We start from the raw sequence: 22,009 nt of genomic DNA, 5'->3' as shown, positions 1-22,009 counted from the left end.
GTCTCAATACGCTTTCTGTCCTCTACAGCTCAGAAAAATTCACGGGTAAATTCCAGAAACTTTTGGTCCCCTAAAGAGATATGTTGGAGGTGCCTTGGGAAGACCATGGTATCATTCTACCTGATGTTCCGTACATATACACAAAATTTATTTCCTTCACAACACTCACTTCCTACCACCAAGTAAAATAATGAGTTGTCTGGCCTGGAATCATGCCCCTAATGTAACTGGTGCTTCTAAGAAGGGCCTCATCTTCTGCTTGCTGTTCTATTTTACTCAAATTCAACAGGTGAAGAGAAATTTGCAATCTGTGTTTCTATGTTTCACTAAGTGGGAGTTCTGCCTAAAAGAGTGCAAATTACTGGTTGGCTCCTTTATGGCTTTAGTAAAAATGTGTCCAAAACCCACTGTGTGAAAGGCCTTAGTGAGTAAGAAATGATCACCTATAGGAAGCTCGAGGTCCAGTAGAAGAGAGACACACAGTGCCGGAGGAAGACAGCAGCCAGTGGCCATTTTTTAGGGCCTAAACAGGTTCCTTTCAGAGAAGTTTTTAAATCTTATTGTGATCTATATATTCAATTTGGTAACAAGAATTTTTTAAAAGATCCTGCAAATCTCTTGTTTAAGCATGCAGAAAAAGAAAATATTTTAAATATAGAATTATTGCATTATATAGTATATTTGGGATGAGGTGAAGGAAACTAAATTTTCACAATAAAACCAGACAGAAGTTAAAATACCACTACTAATGCGTCTTCGTCACATATAAGTAGTATTGTACATTTTTATATTTATTCATTCAATTCATTTATTTGGGGGTACTGGGGATTGAACCTAGGACCCTCACACTGAACTACATCCCCAGCCATTTTTTGATATGTTTTATTTTGAAACGGGGTCTCACTAAATCACTAAATTGCCTAGGAGAGGCTCAGACTTGCAATCCTCCTGTCTCAGCCTCCCAAAATGCTGGGATTACAAGCAAGCACCACCATGCCCAGCTCTGTATTTTTTAAATGGCTCTTTTTTTTTTTTTTTTTTTTTTTGCAACAGAGTCTTACTATATGGTTCAGACTAGCCTTGAACTCACTATATAAACCAGGTTGGCCTTGAACTCATAGCAATCCTCCTGCCTCAGCCTCCTGAGTGCTGGGATTACAGACATGTGCTACCACACCCAACTGATGGCTCTTAATGGAATTTAATGTGCTTTGAATTAAATAGTCATCAATTATGACAGGACTACTGATTAACAAATTTGTTTTAAAAAATTTCAATGCGTGGTTTAATTTAGTATTTCTATTCTTGTCTCCTCTCCCAGGGTTTCAATCAATTCATGACTCTCTCAACTCCCTCCAACAAATACAGAAAACAAAAATGGATCTGGAGAAATATAAAGTACAAAAAGACATAAAGAAGCTACAGCGGAAGATAGTGGAACTACAGGAAATTTAAAACTGTCCACTTCTCCTTTTTCTTCACCAGAAAATAGAATGGTTTGTTGGGAAAAGTTGTGAAGAAGAAAGTTAATATCTATCAGATGTTCTTACTTCCAGTTTCTCTGTATTTCTCACCACCATTTAAGGAGATGAATGTACCAGGAAAAAGCAATAAAGCAAGAAACTTTATGACATCTTCAAATTAATGAACAAATTAACGAATTTGTTTGTATATAGGCCTCTTAATATTCCTTTGCCTATAAATTTAAAAAGCCATCCAAACTGGGGGCGGTGGTGCACACCTGAAATACCAGCACTTGGGAGGCTGAGGCAGGAGGATTGCTGTGAGTCTGAGGCCAGCCTGGGCTGCAAAGTGAGTTCAAGGTCAGCCTGAACTGCATAGTGAAACCCTGGTGCAAAAAGACAAAGAAAACAAGGGCCATCCACATAATGTACACAGATGAATAAAGTGAATCTAGGTGTAAGAGATAATAAAAAGCAAGAACTAAAGCAAATTGGAGACTCCTGGCCCTGCCTGAAAATACCACTTACAAATCATTACTGACATGAATTTAGTCAATTATTGTGAAAAAGTTTGCTTTTTTTGGTACTGAGAATCGAACCCATGACCTCAGGCTTGCCAGGCAAGTGTTTATGCCACTGAGCTATATCCCCAGCCCAAAGTTTGCTTTTTAAGAGAAATTTCTGCACTTTAAGCATTAATATCTAGTTCAAAATAGTTCTTCAATTACCAGGGAAGTATGTTTGGAACATATATATCCAGTGGGCAGTCAATTTGCAACCTCTGATCAAGAGATTTTCCTGTCTAACAATCCTAGTATATATAGTAAGTCAACAGTATATATATCTAAAATATATTTTCATTGTACTCAATATGTACCCAAATTATGAACAAGTAAGTGATGACCTGTGTAAGTTAAGAAAATACAAAACCTTCCACATATCCCACATAATTTGATCTAGGTGCTAAATTCAGAAGAACTTCAAAAACATCAATTTCCTATAAAATTATGTCTAGCTTTTCTGGATATAAATGTCCATTAGTACAAAGCACTAAGATAATGAGAAATTAAAAGTCTTCACAGCAAGAACTCACTTCTAATCACAGAGCTTTCTGTAAACCTAGCAAAGGGACACTTGATTCAGATTTAGGCACCTTCCTTGGTTTATAAAAGAAGAGTGATAATTTCTCTCCTAATAAAGAACAAATTTACCTTCCAATGTCCATTCTCTAATTTTTTAAATGTGTGAAATATCTCCATTCATCGCCTTTAGGAAGCTGTATGCAGAATTATTGGCTCTATAATTGCAGGGATTGTCATCGCAGGATTGAATATTTTAAAATGCAATAGCAAATGTTCTTTGCAATCAAGTGTTATGTTAGGATAAAGAGCTAATAACCAAAGTAATCTCAAACTCTTAAAGACAATAGGAAAATAATAAAGCCAGCATTTTATTTTCAAAATGAGCAAAGAATATGGATAGACAAGTAAAAAAAAAGTACGATAATCAATGATAGTATGAAAAGAAGATCACTAGCAAAGAAATAAAAGTTAAGAAATTCTTAGTTACCATTTTCCAGATTGGTAATAATAAAAGTGATTGATAATATAGTGTACACGAAGGTGTAGAGAAATGTGTACTCTCACACATTATTAGTAAGTCTACCAAATCTTTCAATGATTTAGAGGACAGGGTTGGAACATTTTCAAATACTCCATGTAATCCCATGGCTAGAAGTTTGTATTACAGGAATTTTCCCAAAGAATGAAAAAATATAGGAACAAAATGCTCGTTACAGCATCATTTGTGATAGTAAAAAAATAAAATTTCTAAAAACTCAAACACATGGAATTTACTGACTAAGCTAGTGGTATTTAGCAGCCCAAGAAAACATTCCTGTGGATAGAGGCATGCAATATACACTATCAAACTAAAAAGCAAGTTTAAAACCAGTTTGGATATGGCCTCACTTTTCTCAAAAATGTTTCTAATGTTTTAAGACAATACGCATAGGGTGGTACACACACACACACACACACACACACACACACACACAGAATTTACAACAAATTTAGCAGTATTTGAGTAAGGAAGTTTTGTTTTCTACATTAAGCATTCATCAATGTTTTTGCATTTTATGATTTTTTTTATCAAAAATATATTTTGAAAAGCAATATGCTAAACTGAAAGAGTAACTTTGTAATGACCAGAATAAGTGAGAATGGTTAATTAGGAATTCACACACGATAAGGGCCACGTTATTACACCAACTTTCTCTTCTACAGATATAGCTACAAAAGCAAAGAAGATATACAGTAGGTAGGAAAATATAGAGGATGCATTTTCTTATCAACAAGAATACTGTAAACCACACTGTAATTCTAATAATAATGTAGGGTTTGGCCAAAACTTTTCTCAGAATTGATCTCTTTCATTGGTATTGACTGGGGAGATACCATCTAGAGAAGGAGATCAAAGGATGCTGTTAGGATTCTGTTACTTACGATGCTGTAAGGGGGAGCTCACAGGTTTGCACAGACTCTAGATGGTCTGAGAGCTATGCTCAGTGAGAGAGTAGACCCAAGTTTTGTAGGGTCTACACCCCACATGGGCTAGCACAATAGTTTGCAGGAATATTCCACGAAGCCATTGCTACACTGGAATATACTACAAGAATATACTACACTGGAATATACTACAAGAATATATTGCTCTAACCCAAATGTGTCTTCAACTCAATTTCTCCTTAACTGGATCCAAAGATGGCCATACCCACTGCAATACCACCTGACATTGAAAGAACAGTGGTATTAATCAATATGCTTAGTCAATTACGATTAAAATGTCTTACTTCCACAAATTTTCCAATAATTTTGTAAATACTTGGTCAAGGTTCATGCAAATGAGAGGCTCTGAATCATCATTGGTGGTTATACAATAAATTCATCTCTGCTCAGGCAACAGGGAAGCACTGGTCTCCTTCCCCTTGCATTTATTTTGCCATAGGTATTATCTGGTTAAAAGGTAAGTATGAATGATTCACCTCTAAGAGAAGCTTAATAGGTGTGACACTTTAATTTCACATCCAACAATATTACTTAGTCCTGTGAGAAATGTCAGACTTCTCACAAATGCAGGATGATGTCTGAACATTGTAAAATATGCAATCCACATCCATCATAGACTGTATAATAAAATGTACCTCAGGTATTTCTCATTTTACATAAAATACTATTTTATATAGTCTTGGATAGTTTAAGGGTCTGGCTACCTCTCAGCATTTCCTCCACTACCTTCCTGTTACTAAAACCTGCTCTTGGAAAACAGGAGGAAATCCCTTGACACTGGTTGTGGCCATTTTTTTGGACATAATATCACAAACACAGGCAACAAAAGCAAAAATTATCAAGTGGAACCACATCAAATTTACAAGCTTCCATACTGCAAAGGAAACAACAAAATGAAAGACAGTGTATATGGAATGGGATAAAATACACCTGTCCCTTAGTATCAGTATGGGGCACATTATGAACCACACATTCCCAAAATCCACAGATGCTCTTTTATACAACACTATAGCATCTACCTAAGACCTATGCACATAATCTCATACAGGCTTTTTTTTGCAGAGCTAGGCATCAAACCTCACACATGGTAGGCCCATGTCCACCACTGAGCATGGTGTTCCCCTCGCTCCTATATACTTCAAAGATTATGTACTACTTCTAGATTATGTAGCATAGTTATACAATGTAAATGTTATGTAAATAGTTTGTTATACTGTACTGTTTAGGAATAATAACAAAAGTAATCCTGTATCTGTTCAATACAGGCACAAGTTTTTTCTTTTTCTTTTTATTGATCAGTGGTTGATTGAATCTATGGATGAAGAATATGAAAATATGGAGGACTGACCATATCTCATAGGTAGCTAATATCCAAAATATATAACAGTAGAAAAACAAAAACAAAATCAAATCCAAATAACTCAAACAAAAACTGACAAAGGACCTAAATAAATATTTTTCCAAACATATGCAAATGGCCACCAGGTACATGTGAAAGTGCTCAATATCACTAATCATCAGTGATATTCAAATCAAAATGACAGTGAAATACCACTACACATCATTTGGAAAACCAAATCTGTCTTAGTCACTTTCTTTTCACTGGGACAAAGTATCTGACACCCATGACTTAAAGAAGGAGAAGTTTATGCTGGATCACAGTTTCAGTCGATGGCTGGCTGACTTCAGGGCAGAAACAGCATAGAGGAAGGGTGTGGCAGAGGAAAGGTGCTCACACCATGTGGCCAGAAAGCAGAGTGAAAGGAGGAGCTGAGGAAGGAGATATATCCTTCTAGGTCACAGCCCCAATGGCCTGCCTCTTTCGAGCAGGCCCTACCACCTAACAGCACATTCTGTTCTAAATTCTTCAGTGGCTGCTACAAGATGAACAGTCTTCCTCTACCATGCACTTCCACCACTTTAATATACTGCCTTTGCACGCTCAGAGCAACCAGGCCAAGTGACCATGGACTGAACCCTCTGAAACCATGAGCCAAAATAAACCATTCCTCCTTTTATGCTGATTTTTTTCAGGTCTTTTATCACAAAACTGGAAAGCTAACACAGACTAAAATCCCTCCCTTTTCCCAACTCCCAAGCCCTATAAACTACTGTTTCTCTATTTCTATGAGTTTGACTTTTTTATATTTCACCTATAAGTGATTGATAATGATTCAATCACCTGCCAAAAGCCCAACCTCTAAACACATGACTCTTTTGGGGGACAGTCAAATCTAAACCATAACAGATGGCATATTATAAAAAAAAAACTAGCCAAGGATAAGTATTAGTGGGCATGTAGAGAAAAGGGAATTCTAGTTCACTATTAGTGGAATTGTAAATTGGTACAGCTAATATAGAAAACTGTACAGAGATTACTCAGATAACTAAAATAGAGCTATCATATGATCCAGCAGTCCCACTTCTAGGTATCCAAATGAAATGAAGTCAGTATCTTGAGATATTTGTATTCCCATGTTCACCATTGCATAATTTAAACAATAGAACAGGGAAAAAAACTAAATGTCCATTGGCAGATGAAGGGATAAAGGAAATGTGTATACATATACAATAAAATTTTATTGTTTTAAAAAGGGAAATCCTGCCATTTTAAACAACATAGATGAGACTAGAGAATGTAATGTTATGTGAAATGTCAGACAGAAAATACTACATGACCTCACTTATATATGGAATATAAAAAAGTCAAACTCATAGAAATAGAGAATTAAACAGTAGTTAGGGCTTGGGAGTTGGGTAAAGGGAAGGATTTTAGTCTGTGTTAGTTTTCCATCTTTCTGACAAAAGACCTGAAAAAAGTCAGCATAAAAGGAGGAATCGTTTATTTTGCTCATAGTTTCAGAGGGTTCAGTCCATGCTCACCTGGCCTGGTTGCTCTGAGCCTGCAAAGGCAGTATATTAAAGTGGTGGAAGTGCATGGTAGAGGAAGACTATTCATCTTGAGGCAGCCAGGAAGCACAGAGAAGAAGGGGTCAGAGTTCCAATATGTCCTTGAAGGGCAAGCCCAAATGACCTAACTTTCTTCCACTAGGCCCCACCTCCTAAAGGTTCTATCACCTTACAGTACTGTGACATGTTGGCAACTAAGCCTTTGGGGACATTTAAGACCCAAACTATAATACAATCAAAGGTTACAAACTTTAAGTTATAATTAATTTATGTGGAGCTAATATACAGCACGATCACTGTTATTAGTCCATTTTCCATTCCTATAACAAAATACCTAAGGCTATAGACTTTATAAAGAAAAGAACACTATTTAGCTCACTGCTCCTGAGGTTGAAAGGTGTAGTCTAGCATCAGCTCAGCTCTAATAAAGACTTCATGGTCAATGTCATCGCATAGTGAGAACATGTTCAGAGGATGAGATCAAACATGAAACCAAAGAAAGTGAAAGTGGCCAGGCTTGTTCTTTTACAACTGTCTCACAAGAACTAAACAGGCACCTCAGCAAAACTATCTTAATCCCTTCTTAATGTAGAACCTCTAATGCATTCCCACTAGGATTCACATCTTCAGAGTCCTACCATCTCAACACCACTGTACTAAGAACCAAGCCTCCAATGCAAGAACCCTTGGAGACAAACACACCCACACCACAGAAATGAGCGTAGTTAATAAGAGTGGACTGTGTATTTGAAATGTGTAATCAGAGGGATCTTACCACCCACATAACTATGAGGTGAAGAATATGTTAATTATCTTGTTACAACATCACCATGTATATGTGCATTCAAGTACTACACTGTACACAGGAAATGTATACAATAAAAATGTTTGATCCCATTCTTTGGGGGAAAACATCATATGAAGTTATTCATACTCAGGACTCAATGATAATGTTCCAAATGCCTTGCTTCCCTGTTGAAAATGCAGCACAAAGCCATCACCTCATTCCATACAGGTTAATTTCTTTCTCAGCTCCACTGTGAGGCAGAAATGTTCCTGCAGTATATCAAAGTCCATGGGCAAAGAAATAGAACACCCAGGGTGCTCTAGATGCCAGAAGCCTCCCTTCTTTCATAGGAAATTTCCAAACATCAGCTCATTTCTATTGGCTTCATCCATCACAACAGCAAGTAGTATCCAAAAATACCAAAAAGGAAAAACTATAATACACACACACACACACACACACACACAATTACAAAGTGGGTCTCCAAACTTTATGTGAGGTATTACTTTGCATGTCTTTCTATACCTTCATGTATGAGTTACTATGGAGAATGTTGAACAACCTAAATGTGAACTCTGCCCATTGGGAAGTTATAGTTTACAGGAAAAAAACCAATGATTAAACTTGAAAATGCATCCATCAGCAAGCAAAGGGAATGAGAGGAGCACCTGGGAAAGGAAGTTAGCATAAACCTGGGCAATCTGGCAGAGGCACTTTCTGGAAGAAAGGGTGCCTACACTGAGACCTCTGTGGTACAAGCAGAAGTTAGCCAAGGGAGAGACCCTTGACTGGTGGTGGTGGGGGCTCGAGCAGATGCAGTGGACTGAGTAAAGGTCTGGGGGCCACAAGACGGACCAGTCCTGGACTGGGGATTTAGCTTTGGAAGGCACCAGCAGAGGAAATACGATTGGAGTTACGGGTGAGGAAGAAATTGCCTGGGACCGGGTGTAATAGGGGTTGGGGCAAGACACAGCGAAGGGAAGAGTCCCCAGCACACCAGCACTCAAGCAGTAAACAGGCAGAAGAGTCCCGATGAATGTGTGGAGAGATAGTAGTGAAGTGTGAGGGGTCTGTCATCACTGGAAGGTTTCAGTCTCTCCTGGGAGTTCCTACTGGTGCAGGGTGTCAGCGATCAATTTGGCACTCTACTAGTATTGCCTTGCCTTAGATGTCTGTCTACCAAAGAGAATCCTGTTCCTATAATGTAGACATGAGAGTTCTCAGTAGAGAATGGTTATAAATTCTTTCTTGATTCCTCTTCCATACCATGAAAGAACTGTGCTATAATTTCTCAAAGCAGACGGGGGCAAGCCATCCCAGAGACAGAGGCAGGGTTATTGCCAGAAAAAATATTAGGCTATTTTTGTTCTCTACTCAGCTAGGCATTTGTACCTCCAACTGATTAGAATCATACACCCTTGTTTCTACAAGGTTTGATATTAGCTCAGACTTAATATACAGTTGTGAAACATTCTGCCTAAATAGATTGTTTCCACGTCCCCTTGTCCTTTGGTAGAAATCTGCTATTTTGTTTTTAGAAAATATTTATGAATTAAATAAATGTTGTGAATCAGAAATGACTGACACATTCATCATTCTGTCATAAACCACGTCTACTTCTCCAACTCAAATTTCACAAAATGGGAAAACAGGAAAAGAATGCAAACTTGTGTTCTGAGAAAACTTTGAAGGGTCTTGAGGTCTAATAAACTCGAATTTAAACACAGCGCAACAGGTGTGACATTGGATATGTTCCTGACTTAGGGGCTTCGGCCTCCTTATCTTAAAAAGGGGACAATTTGAAAAGTTTGGCCACATTGCTAGATGGAGCTAGGATTTAAACTCACCAGTCCAAAGAATATGCTTTTAACATTATATTGTACTTTCTCTGTAAGTATATAGATTACCTAGCAGTGCCTGACACACAGCGGGTACTGTGTATAACCTGTGATACTGATCAATTTCTTTAAAGTTTCATTTTTTGTGGGGAAAGAAAAGTTCTATGGTTCTCTCTCATAATTCTGTTTGGATCACTATCTAAAAATAGCTCAGCTTAAAAAGTTTCTCTTGCTATGTTAGGCAGGGCCTCATTGGCAGAGGTGGGCGTTTGTTTGTTTGTACTGGGAATCGAACTCAGGACCTTGCACTTGCCAAGCAAGGCACTGTGTCTCTTACTATGTGTAAGAAAACAACAGCTTGGCTTGCAATAATTCTAGCAATGAACAAAAGGAAAAGGAAGCACAACATATAGGTTCCTCTTGGGTCAAAATTTGAGTGATGAACCATTCCACTATTTCAAAAGCACTTCTTTCTATTGTCTGAGGGGAAGCAGCCTAGCAGCTGAAGGAGCACTGTGGACATGGACTGGGTGCATAGGGTGCTGATGCCAATTACAGTAAACAATGTTTCCTCCATAAACCCCGCCATCAAAGGAAACCCAACCGCCCTTATGCTGAGTGAAACTGTTAGTACCCAGCTAGCAGATGTTTGTCCGATAAAGTGGTGCACTGTGTTCACAAGGCACATACTTAGGGAAAGACTTCAAGTGGGTGATGCCTATATGATATTGAACAAAGCCACATCCTTGCAACCTAAAATGACTTTTCCTACCAAGAAATCTATCTAGTCTCTGTGCTACATTCCATCACTTAGCACTTAAAAGACTATGCATTCATGACACCAACACAAAATCTTTAAGGAATGTGGGGTAAATGAAAACAGGTAAACTTGGGATCATGAAAAAAGGAACACAAACCCGGGAATTTTATCCATATCTCCTCTGCAGACCTTAGTTGATAACTAAAGGACAGCAAGGTCCATCCAACAAAGTGTTACATACCTAAGACATGGAGTGTCCAAAAGAAAGTTGATGGGCTCTTGGAAGGCATTAGAGAAAGAGAAACCAAATGTTGTGATATTGCCAATTAGCTTATGTTGGCCTTGGTATCTTCGAAGTTCAAAATCTAAATATGGAGTAATCCTTATGGTTACATAGGTTTATATTTGCAAAGTTACTTTTTTGGAGGAATTTCTCTTTGTCATATGGTTTCTTCCTAGAATTCAGATTGTGCCAAACAGTAAATTGTAACATCTAAAGATAGGGAGTCAGAAAAACTAAGGCAGTCTAGAAGATACACATCTCAACTAATTATATTTCTTTGAATTGATAGCAATTATTAACATCTGACATTATTGGAAATCATTTCTTCCACAGACTCCACTTGCCTAAGAATATAAACAATTTTAGAAGTTAATCTCCCTAAGTCCCTCTGTAAAATGAAGCTATGTACTGTAAAAATAATGCAAGAGTTAAAAGTAATGGTGTAAAAAGTTTTGCACATGGTAGGACTTCGATCTATCCCTGCCTGTGAATCCTTAGAGACTGAACACTTACTGTCTCCACACTTACTGTCTCAGAAGCACAAAACCCTCCTTTGCTAAAGCAAATGGTTGGCCAGTGTAGTACAAATATTCTTCACGATGCTAGACCTTTCTAGAAGCTACTTGATTAGCACAAAGTTTATCACTACTTATACTGTTCCTTAATGTTCACAAATTATTCACCAGTTTGTTGTCAATCTGGGTCCAGTGAGTTGATAATTTATTTACTCTCTTTCTTAAAAAAAGCCTTCCGACCACACGCAGAGCACTTGATAAGGCACTCAGTGTAGGGATAACCCTAGGTGATTCAGAAATGTGAATTTATTTACACTCAACCTGTAGAACTTGCTTGTAACAACAGAAATTTGCCTTCTCAGCAATGTTTCTCTCTCTGCCTAACCTCCTCCCCTTCTTTCCACACAAAACCCATCTGCTCCATCTGGCTTTTCTCTTGTGCCCAGAGACATTTGTGTCGCAAACATAAGAGAAATTAGCACTGCCAGGAATGCACATATGCAAGAAAACATGTAACTCAGTCTGCAAAGATAAAACCTGCAGGTGTCTTTTCTCCACACAAACTCACTTCCTCCCAGGTTAATTTCCAAACTTCTGAGGCCAGCATGTATGTATTTAGAGACAATTTGTAAAGTAGTTGTTCTTTCTATATCTATTGCATAGATCAATTAAAATTAGTCTCCTGAAAGAGTATACAGTTTTCCGGAAGTGTCTGATTGCTTATACTAACCTATGCGGCAGTTTCTCTTCACAAAGACTAAGCAATGGGTATGTTGTACATATCAAAGGGAGGGAAATGCAGTTAAAAAGGCAGGGTCTTCTAAACTCAAGATCCTTAAGCTACCTAGGAGTCAGATAATAAGATACTGTGTTTTATTTAATGTAAGTGGTTTTTTTGGTAAAAATATAACCTACCTGACAGGTAGCAGGCACATATAATTACATTCAACCATTTATAGATGCTGGCTTCTATTAAAGTGTTCTCTGAGTGAGGGCCACTTTCTTCCATAGTCTTGGCCCCCAGACCTGTTTCTCTACATCTTTTTACCATTTGAACCTGCAAAACAGCTCTATTGTGTGACCTGGAACCACAGGAGATCCCCCGTTTAGTGGAATGCGAAGCTGCTGCTTCATCAGTGCTATACTATGTAGCTTGTTTCAGCTCACTTCTGACTTGCAAAGTTTGGTGACCTTATTAGAGCCCTCAGAAATCTAGTTTAACTAAAGGTCAGGAGATAGAACTTACCCAGGCTCATACGCATCCAGTATTAAAACAGTTTGAAAAGTACTTCTTAGGTTTTCTGAGTACAACTTAATGGATTTTTTTTTAAAAAAAGCATCAGAGTGAAGTACTGTCGATGGTGTTGGTGGGTATTGTGCTGTAAGTAGCATACCGGGTAAAAACAGTTCAGATATTAACTATTACAAAAATCCACAGCCACAGTCTTAAAAGTCAAGTGCTCTGGACATGTGTATTTTCAGGGAGTAAAAAACTTTATTCATTATCTTATTCTGTTCACTTCTCTTTTGGCAAAAATTTACATGACGATCCCCAATCTAAGCAATTCCATGAAATTTAAAATGAAAGGAACATGTATTCGTGTATAACATGATATGTATAATGAGCAGTGTACAAATTTTCTATCTCTGCCATAACAAATGATCAAAAGTTTAGTTGATTAAGGCAATAAAAATTATCCTGCAGTTCTGTAGATTAGTTCTGTAGGTCAGAAGTAACTCAGATCACTAGGCTATAATTAAGATGTCAGGAAAGCCACACAGGAGAATATTTCCTTGCATTTTTTTTCTAGGATCCACCTCGGTCTTTCTATGGCTGATGGTCCCTTTCTATCTTCAACACCAGTGACATGGAATCAGACCTTTTTTCCACTTCACATCTCTCTCTCTGAAAGGTTCTCTACTATCAAGGACTCATTTTATTAAAATGGTTCCACTTGGATAACCCAGGATGTTTAACCCATCTCAGGTTATACACATTCAGTGCCATCTGCCAAGTCTCTTTCGTCCCGTCTTCACAAACTCAAGGGACGACGACATGAATATACTTAGGGGCCAGTATTCTGCCGACCACTGGCTGAAAGAGTAAGATAAGAAAACTTTCATTACCGACCTTGTCTTCAGAAGAGTTCATATTCTTAGGTTTTTGTAATAAACAGGGAGAGACGCGGCGAAGAATGAAGGCCACATTAACGGTTTTACTAATGCAAATTCAGTAAAGATCATGACATACAAATCATCCCACAGTCCTGTGATGCTATATGGAACCCAACCTTTGCTTCTGTGGATATTGCAATTTTAATTATCCCTCTTCTGCAACCATTTCCCTTCATTAAAACCAATAGGTATTTTCAGTTCTAAGGTTAAAATTATTAAGGAAAAATATTTCAAATTATCTTGTTATTTGTTAAAGAGAAAAATTTTCCAACTTAAAAATACTTTGAAGTCTAAAGATAGCTTCACGTTTCTAGAAAACTCAGCTACACACCATTAGTGATCTTGAGGTAAGACAGATATTATTTTCTAAAGCAAAAATGGGGCGCATACTCTAAACTTTTTCTGACGTATCTGTGCGGAGCCAGACTGCTTTAAAGCCCGGGACATCTGAGGACGCATAAGGACACAACCCTGCAGTCTAGCGCAGGAGCACAATGGGTTACACGTACATGAGCATGGCCGAGCACAGACAACTACGCATGCGCTACACGGTTATGTTAGCGCACGAGAACGTAATGTCTGATAACAGCCAATACAAGGGCCAAACAAAAAAACAATAAAGCGCTTGCTTGCTGTTGCTGATGTCGGCATGCTTTCTTTTTCCTGTGGACCTCACCCACGAAAATACCCCTTCAGCCCTCGACTCCAACATTATTTCAACTATACAAAAATATGTGCAAGTATGAGGAAAAGTTGTACTGTATATGATACACAAATGCATCCTTTAAAAGTACATAAAGAAAAGCAGAGGGAAAAAAAACTCTCTGGCAAATTGAGGACCCATTTATACACTGCAGCTGAGTTCTACACCTTACACGGAACACGGCAGGAAAGCTGAGCAGCCTTCTGTCCACCAGCAACTCAGGTGGGAGAATGCAGGACTGGCAGAAAGACAAGGGTCAGCTTTATCAAAACAAAATTTCCACATTTTTTTAATGTGCAAAAACTAAAACAGATCTGCAAACCACACTGTTTTGGGGGGAACACAAGACACTGTACTTTGATGTTTTAAAGTTTAGAATTAGGAAATTATGCCTCATACTGACACTACGAAGAAAACAAGACTTTTTTAATTTCAGAAAGTTCAAGAATTTTCATCACAATGAATGAAGTGCATGATTGATTAAATATTGTCAGCACTGCTTTCCACAAAGTTTCCATTACAGTTTTTAATTGCAGCCACACACCTGAGTGTTGTGAATTACAGAAATATATCCACCGGCAGGCAACGACTCACATTAACAGTATGCTTCTTGAGATCATTTGTACTTCGTGATGAGTTGGTGTGTGCAGCTTCAGGATTCACAGGAGAAAGTAAATCTTTGACTTTATTTTTTAACCAATGAAAATTGCTTTAACGTATTATTCAGAAAGTGGCTATAAAGGCATTACTGTAAGGCATTACCAAAACATGATACCCTATTATGCACCATGCAGGACACAAAAAATAATGGCTTAGAAATAACTCTAGAGCAACGAAGAGAGTCGTGGTTTTCTTTTCATTATGGACTTCCAAATCGAAGATGTTTTTCAGGTTAAAATCTGATTAAGAGTCAATGGAAAATTGGGTCCCTAATTTAAGAACTTCAACTTCCTTAGATTAAAAAAAGAATAAGTATGAATGATTATAATTTTAAAATATGTTGCTTTGGGGAAAAGTCTTGATTCGCTGCTTCATTCTTTTAACTATTTCTTTGCTTCTCTATTATAAGATCATCCACCGTTATTGCAAGGACAATTTCTGATTCAATTCCAGCGCTCTTGCGTCTCCGTGAGTTTCAGCATTTTTTACCAGTACCTACAGGAAATCACATAGGAAGGTTAGCATTTGTGTGTATTAACAAGATCCATGTGTACTTAGATTCCAAAGGGCAGCGGTCTTAAAAAGGCAACATTAAACTACATAAGAAAGAGTGAAAGCATGCAATCTTTGTCACTTTGGCTGAAATAAAATTTCCAGCCAAAGCTAACAGGAGAACAGCACAATTTACCAGCATAATGGTAACATTCTGACTATTACTATTGGCAGCTCTATAAAATTAAAGGTTTTGCCAGGTGTGGTGGTGCCTAGCAGGCTGAGGCAGGAGAGTTGCCAGGAGTTCACGGCCAGCCTGAGCTACATAGTGAGCTCAAGGCCAGCCTGAGACTCTGTCTCCACCTAAAATAAAATAAAATAAAATTTCAGGTTTTGTCCAGTGGCCTTACCAAAACACTCACACAAGACACTTCGTTTAGTGTCATGTCTGAACCCTTACCAAAATGACTTTGGGTAGAACTGCCCAAATGACACTCCTCTCCTTTCAAGTCAGTTTAGGATCTAGGCTCTAGGTTTTAGGCTTTCTCAAGAATCTTTCCATGGTTACACAAATTCCACAAACTAGAAGGTTTTATTCCACATGATCATTCAATTATTGAAATGTCCTTTGGTCGTTCATTGTCAAACCCTGTGAAGTGTTTGAGATTTTGCTCTACTTGTAAGCTAACAAGATAGCCTATTATAGTTTCACAATGCTGCCAGAAAACAGGACTCCTGCATCACAGAAAAACTTCTTCATTACACAAGGTATAGCAAGTAGAAAGAGTATCAATATATTGGTACCCATCCCATTGCTCTGTAAGCCTGGCAGGGGTGATGTGGATGATACATAGTGTCTGTCCTACATAAAATTGCATTAGAAGAAGGGAACCCTGAGCCAGAGACTCAAATCTTTTAGAATGGGTGGCTGAATATAGTAAAGTAATGCCCATGCTGTGCTGTTCAGGGAGACCTTATCTCTGTCTCCACGGCTGCTCACTATACGTTTTTGAAAGGATAATCTAGAGCACAGAATAACCAGGACCCCTGCTCACAGGACATTTAGAAACACAACTGACTCATAGCAAACTATTTCTCAACAGGCACACGTTCTACCTTTCAATATGTTGATTAGAATGCCTTTCTACAAGCATTGTTTCCTTTACTATTTCTTTAATATGATCATTTTTATCAAAAGGAAAATAGCGTTTCAAGTGCAATTGGAAGTGAAAAAGCTTTTCATTAGTTTTCACTGTGTTTCTGATATTGTTGGCTAAAGTTAAGGAATCTGAACTTTGTACACTGTTATATACTCCACCTTTTCCAAAAGAATTTCAGATACAAAAGTTTATATATTTAGATACTGCCATCCCATAAAGAGAAGACACTGTCACAAGTGTTTTATAGAAAAAACAAGCAAGGGGCTGGGGATTTAGCTCAGTGGCAAAAGCACCTGCCTGGCAAGCGCAAGGTCGTGAGTTCGGTTCCCAGTACCGGAGAAAAAAACCAAAAAAAAAAAAAAAGAGAGAAAAAACAAGCAAAAGCAAAATAATGCTTTCAAAGGCAACATGAACATCTTATCAGAGTCTAGTACCTGTACCCCAATGATGGTGAACCTTTGAGAGATGAATTCCCAAAGTGTAACCCAAAACCAAGTGCCAACACTGCAATTAAACATGGACACTGAGCTTTTACTTTAGAAAAAAACAACTCACACAGGAACACCTTTTGTGTTGAAAGAAAAACCATACACATAGCATAGGTTCGCCCCCACCGCTCCCCGCTTGTCCTATCTGTTTCTGCGTCAATGGCCATAAAAAAAAAACAAGTAGTACTTGTTACTTTTGTCTTTTTAAAAAAATTCTGTAGAGCACATTAGAAAACTGTATTATCTACAGTTTAAATCATTAATTCTCAACATTAGAACTAAGGGATCATTTGACAATGTGTAGAAGACATTCCCAGCCAGCAAAGTAGGCATACAGTGGGGTAGAGGACAGTGTTACTGGCATCCAGTGTCTGGACACCAGGAGCGCTGTTCAGCACGCAACACTGCACAGGACGGCACCTACTACCGACAAAAGACTGTCCAGTCCAAGCTTTCAATAGTGCCGAGGCTGAGAAACCTTGGCTTAAACAAACTGCAAAGAGTGTGTCATAAATTGCAAATGGTGTCACACTCCTCAACAGGAAAAGAGAAATATGAGCAGACAAAACAGTGCTACTGTTAGATGTTAATACAAAACCAGTGCCAACTCATTCATCTTCTCTCCTTTGGCTTTTTTATTTTGACCTGCCTTTTGCTAAAATATTTTATCTACCCACTTCTAAAGATAACAAAGATAAATAAAGACAGTATAGTTAAGTCATGCCTTTCTGCTTTAAAAAAAAGAAAAAATGATTACTGGTACTGCCTCAGGTTGAGTTTAGATGGGCATATATCTGGACTGCTACAAATTTCATGACACAAGAGTTTTAGATCAACATCACTTGACTTTTCAAGTCATATGCACACTTACTTTTCTATTTTCAACAGATATAACTAGACATTGTAGCATCTGTTGATCAAAGAATTACATGGCTCACTTTTTTAAAGCTTCAATCACAAAATGGAATAATTTTGAAAAATAACACTACATCTTTAGGTCCAAGATCAGATATTTTAAATAAAAATCAATGCCTTACATCAATAAGCTCATAGTCATTTTTGGCGTAGAGATGTCTCAGCAGGTACCAACGTGCAGTTGATACAATAGATTTGGGATACCCAGGCTGATACACGACTCTCTCCAAAAGTCGCCGTGTCTCTCTGGAAAAAAAAAGATACACTTTTAGTCAAAGAACGTAAACTAACATGAGGTACTTCATATATAATGCTAGCCTTACATACCCTATTTTCTTTCTCATTCATTTGCAGATGTGGTATCTGATTACTTTGTGACTTCTTATTCACGTAATAATAATGGTTAACATTTATTAAATGTTCACAATGCACTGGCTTCTATGCTGTGTTTTAAACACATGATTATACTCAGCATTTACAACCTTACGACATAGGTTGCTATTGCTATTCCCACGGTGGATAAGGAAATCAAGGCTCATTCCAAAAAGAGTATGGAGAAGATAGTGTTCTACTGCTATTCCGTTGAAAGCAAGCATAAATTCAGTCACTTGATAATACAATGGGAATGTACAGTGGGACAAGAAATATTTAACATCCACCCTAGAGCTTACAGCACATGCTTTCAAGGATAGGCACACTATATGAATGCATGCAGCACACTGATTAGTAGCTATGTTCTAATTTTTCTTTCCTAATTTACTAACATTTATGACTGACAACTTTTGTAGCGGCAGAAGCAACATAAACAGTAGTAACTTTAGAGCTCCTAAGTTGAATCTTCTAAGTAGGAGCTAAAGAACTTGTCTTAAAGAAATTTTTTCACAGGGATCGCATAGTCAACAGTGTTTTTCTCCTAGAATGTGTTTTTTGGACAGGATAAAACGTATGGGAGGTGTTAACAAGATTATAGGGGAAAAGGAATATGTGCTAAGTCACCCACAACATCCACCAACAGAATGAGTTCACTAGAAAGTTTATAAACCAAAATGTAGGCTGGGCGTGGTGGTGCACGTCTGTAATTCCAGCACTTGGGAGGCTGAAGCAGGAGGATTGCTGCAAGTTCAAAACCAGCCTGGGCTACAAGGTGAGCTCAAGGCCACCCTGAACTGCCTAACAAGACCTTGTCTCAAAAAGACAAAAAAAAATAATAATAACAATAATAAAAATAAATAAACTAAAATGTTTCTTGGTGAAATCAACCAAACACACACACACACACACACACACAAATGGCCAAAAAAATTAAATAAATATTAATAAAAATGCTGGAATTGCTGATTAGTTATATGGGTCTTAATTCTTCATCCCTACTTTGTGACATGTTTTTCACACACATCTTTATATATTAAGCCCTATTTCTATGATATCTATTATGGCCCAGTAATATTTGTTCCTAAATCACTCTTTTACTTATCACTGCTTTGTACTGTGTTGTGTCTATTAGCATTAAAAATTGTTTTAAGAATTTTAAAATATTCTTGCCTATTTATTCATCCATATGACCTCTAAGGAATTTTCTTCACATTAGTTTGGAAAATATCCCCAACATCTAATAAAAATATTGCTAGGCTTTTTATATTTTAATTTGAGCAGGTTTTGGATTTTCTAGATATGAAATCCCATTACCTACAGACAATATGTCTGTTTTTCATTATCTTACTTTTTCCATAGTCTACTGCATTAGTGAGAATTTCTGTCAATATGATCTCAAAGGTGGGCACTCCTGACTGTTTCTGGAATACACATTATACTTGGCGCATCCTAAAATAGTAGGGAACAAGGACATTTTCACTTGAGACACTGTGAGGTCAGACCTCTAATATCTGCATCAATGCATCAAACTATTTCTTCAACAAATAAATTTTAATTTTTCCCTTACTACAGTACTCTAATCAACCATTCTAGAGTAGATAGTGATAGAAGAATGACTTTTAATGTTTGTTAGTTGGTTAAGCTAATTATAAGCCTTTCCTTGATTCTTTCTTAAAAAGCTAATGTGAAGCAAAATTCATGTACAAGAAACAAAAATGAACAAAGATTTTTCATACCTTGCCCCCATTTTGCGGTTGAATTGTAATAAAGCTTGCAAAAGAACAGCCAGCGGACAAAAGCAAAGTTTCATTGCTTCGGCTGTCGCCTCTTGAACCAAGGATGGCCAGTGATCACTGGAAATATTAGCCTTTACAAACATAAGATAAAGATTAGCTCAAAGTGTTTGACACATTTTACTTCAAAAGTATGCAGCTCAGTTCTTATTTATTGAGACTCTAATTGTCCAAGTTACCATAAAAATGCACAAGGAAGAGAATTACTAAAAATGATTTAAGATATGATCCTGGTCCTTAAGGAGCTACAAAACAGGATAGACTGAGAGAAAAGAAGGTCTCATAAAGGAAGTATCATTCTAAAAATATTGAAATAGTTGTTAAAAGAAAATGCATTATTATACCATATAGATGAATAAAATCAGTAATCTTTTGGTCTACCAAATATAGAAAACTTAATTTACGTTGATAACTCTTTAGTACTATAGACCAAAATATAAAGCTCCATAATTCAAGAAGTATCTAAAGAAAGGAAAATGTGAAATGAAATATTTCAATAAAATCACAATAGAAAGTACATGACAGATCAGAAATATTAGAGTTATCAACATTGAAAATTTTTAAAAATCACCTTATGGGGGAAATGCTTACAACATTACTGACATTACAAATTAATTTTATAATATATATTGACTCAAAAATAACATTGCTGGGGATGTAGCTCAGTGGTATAGTACTTGCCTGGCATTTGCAAGGCCCTGGGTTCAAACCCCAGCACCACAAAAAAAAAAAAACCTATCTAAGTATTTCCTAAACAACTGTAACTGAAACTAAGTTCCATCTGAATTAAGAAGAAAAAAATGCAGCAAAATTTTTTCATTAAAAGCCTTAAAATGTAACCAAGATTTCTTAACTACAAGTATCCACTGTACACATCTGAATAAAGTCAGTGTAATGACATACAGTCCATTTCATGTTTTAATGAAGTCAGTATAACGAGTCAATACGTAGTCCATTTCAAACACAACGTTTTAAGAAAAAAATGTGAGAGCAACATTCTCTGAGAGCCGCGTAGGCAGCTGTAATGCGTGTGATCAAACAGGAGGACGCATGCTGAGTCTGAAGAGAATGGAGGCTGTGAGGCACCTTCTATAAATACAGGAGCAGTGGGACTCAGTACATACAATAAAGGTACAAAGCAAGGCACTGACTAATAAACCTGTTCCTAACAACTTTTCCAAACCTACAATACAATACCGTCATTGCTGCTTTTAATAACGCCCTCCCTAAACTCCAAGAACTATGAAAGTATTCTGTAACCTTAGCCCAAAGATAAGTATATAAGGCAAAAGTTACTGTTTGTAACAAGCGTACTGAACAACGCTCTCAGAACGGACTGCTATTTTTGCCCACTCCTATCACTTTAAAATTTATATCTGTCCCTGGATATAAATTATAGTAGGCCCCACGCCTCTTCTATGATCACTTTTCTTAGATTCATTTATAAACACAGCCTCAATTAAAACGCCCTCTACATTTCACTATTTCTATCTTCATGCAAAGAGAGTATGTGCAGCCTTCTCCCCAGTTCCCTCCGCTCCCAAGCCGAGGTGTATTTACTGGCAGCACTGGATGGCACATTTATCCTGTCCAACACTCCCATCTCCTTCCCTAATCAAAGTCTCAGACCCTCTTCACTAATACCATAGTAAGACGGTGTCAGGTTCTCTAGGTCTGGCAGCTACTTGAAGCTTTTTCCTCACGCTGGCTTTATTAGAGACTTCCACCCTCCCGGTAGTTGCTCATCTGCAGGCCCATTAGGGCCTATGGGGCACAGTGCAAAACAAAAGTGTAGACAGAGCATTTTGCTCAAAACTTAATTATTTCAGAATGGCGACCACATCACATTGAACCAAGTGTAGAGCCCAGTGTAACCATAGAGGATGCAGATTCATGAAGCCAGGTGTGTTCTGTAGGTCCACTAACCTAGACAAACGTATAGATGGTGCCTCAACTTCTGATGGGCTATGCCCCAATGTGATGTACAGTACATTAATCTGAAGGCCTCATTGCTGACAGTTACTAGAAATCTCTCTTAAAGAGTATCACATTGAGGGGCTGGGGATTTAGCTCAGCGGCAAAGCGCCTGCCTGGCAAGCGCAAGGTCGTAAGTTCGGTTCCCAGTACC

The 22,009-nt window shown here is 37.6% G+C and overlaps 2 protein-coding genes across 5 annotated transcripts in view; one reads left to right on the top strand and one right to left on the bottom strand.

Annotated features, from left to right (window-relative positions):
• Fam81b (family with sequence similarity 81, member B) overlaps positions 1-1,653 on the top strand; it is a 46,723-nt gene extending 45,070 nt beyond the window's left edge. For all 4 annotated transcript variants that reach the window (XM_013513076.1, XM_013513074.1, XM_013513075.1 and 1 more), the window contains one exon: positions 1,322-1,653. In XM_013513076.1, coding sequence (XP_013368530.1) covers positions 1,322-1,455 — 134 coding nt within the window. In that variant the 3' untranslated portion in view covers positions 1,456-1,653. The remainder of the gene's footprint in view (positions 1-1,321) is intronic.
• An 11,666-nt stretch (positions 1,654-13,319) lies between these two features.
• Positions 13,320-22,009, bottom strand: part of Ttc37 (tetratricopeptide repeat domain 37) — a 79,080-nt gene continuing 70,390 nt past the window's right edge. Inside the window, exons 41-43 of the mRNA XM_005382246.2 lie at positions 19,825-19,955; positions 17,839-17,962; positions 13,320-15,156 (exon numbers count right to left, since the gene is read on the bottom strand). Of these exons, the coding sequence (XP_005382303.1) occupies positions 15,082-15,156; positions 17,839-17,962; positions 19,825-19,955 (330 nt within the window). The 3' untranslated portion in view covers positions 13,320-15,081. The remainder of the gene's footprint in view (positions 15,157-17,838; positions 17,963-19,824; positions 19,956-22,009) is intronic.

The sequence above is a fragment of the Chinchilla lanigera genome, unplaced genomic scaffold (assembly GCF_000276665.1).
Source record: "Chinchilla lanigera isolate Chin_1 unplaced genomic scaffold, ChiLan1.0 scaffold00017, whole genome shotgun sequence".
Lineage (NCBI taxonomy): Eukaryota > Metazoa > Chordata > Mammalia > Rodentia > Chinchillidae > Chinchilla > Chinchilla lanigera.
The sequence above is the reverse complement of the archived record's forward strand: the minus strand, read 5'-3'. Positions and strand labels throughout refer to the sequence as shown.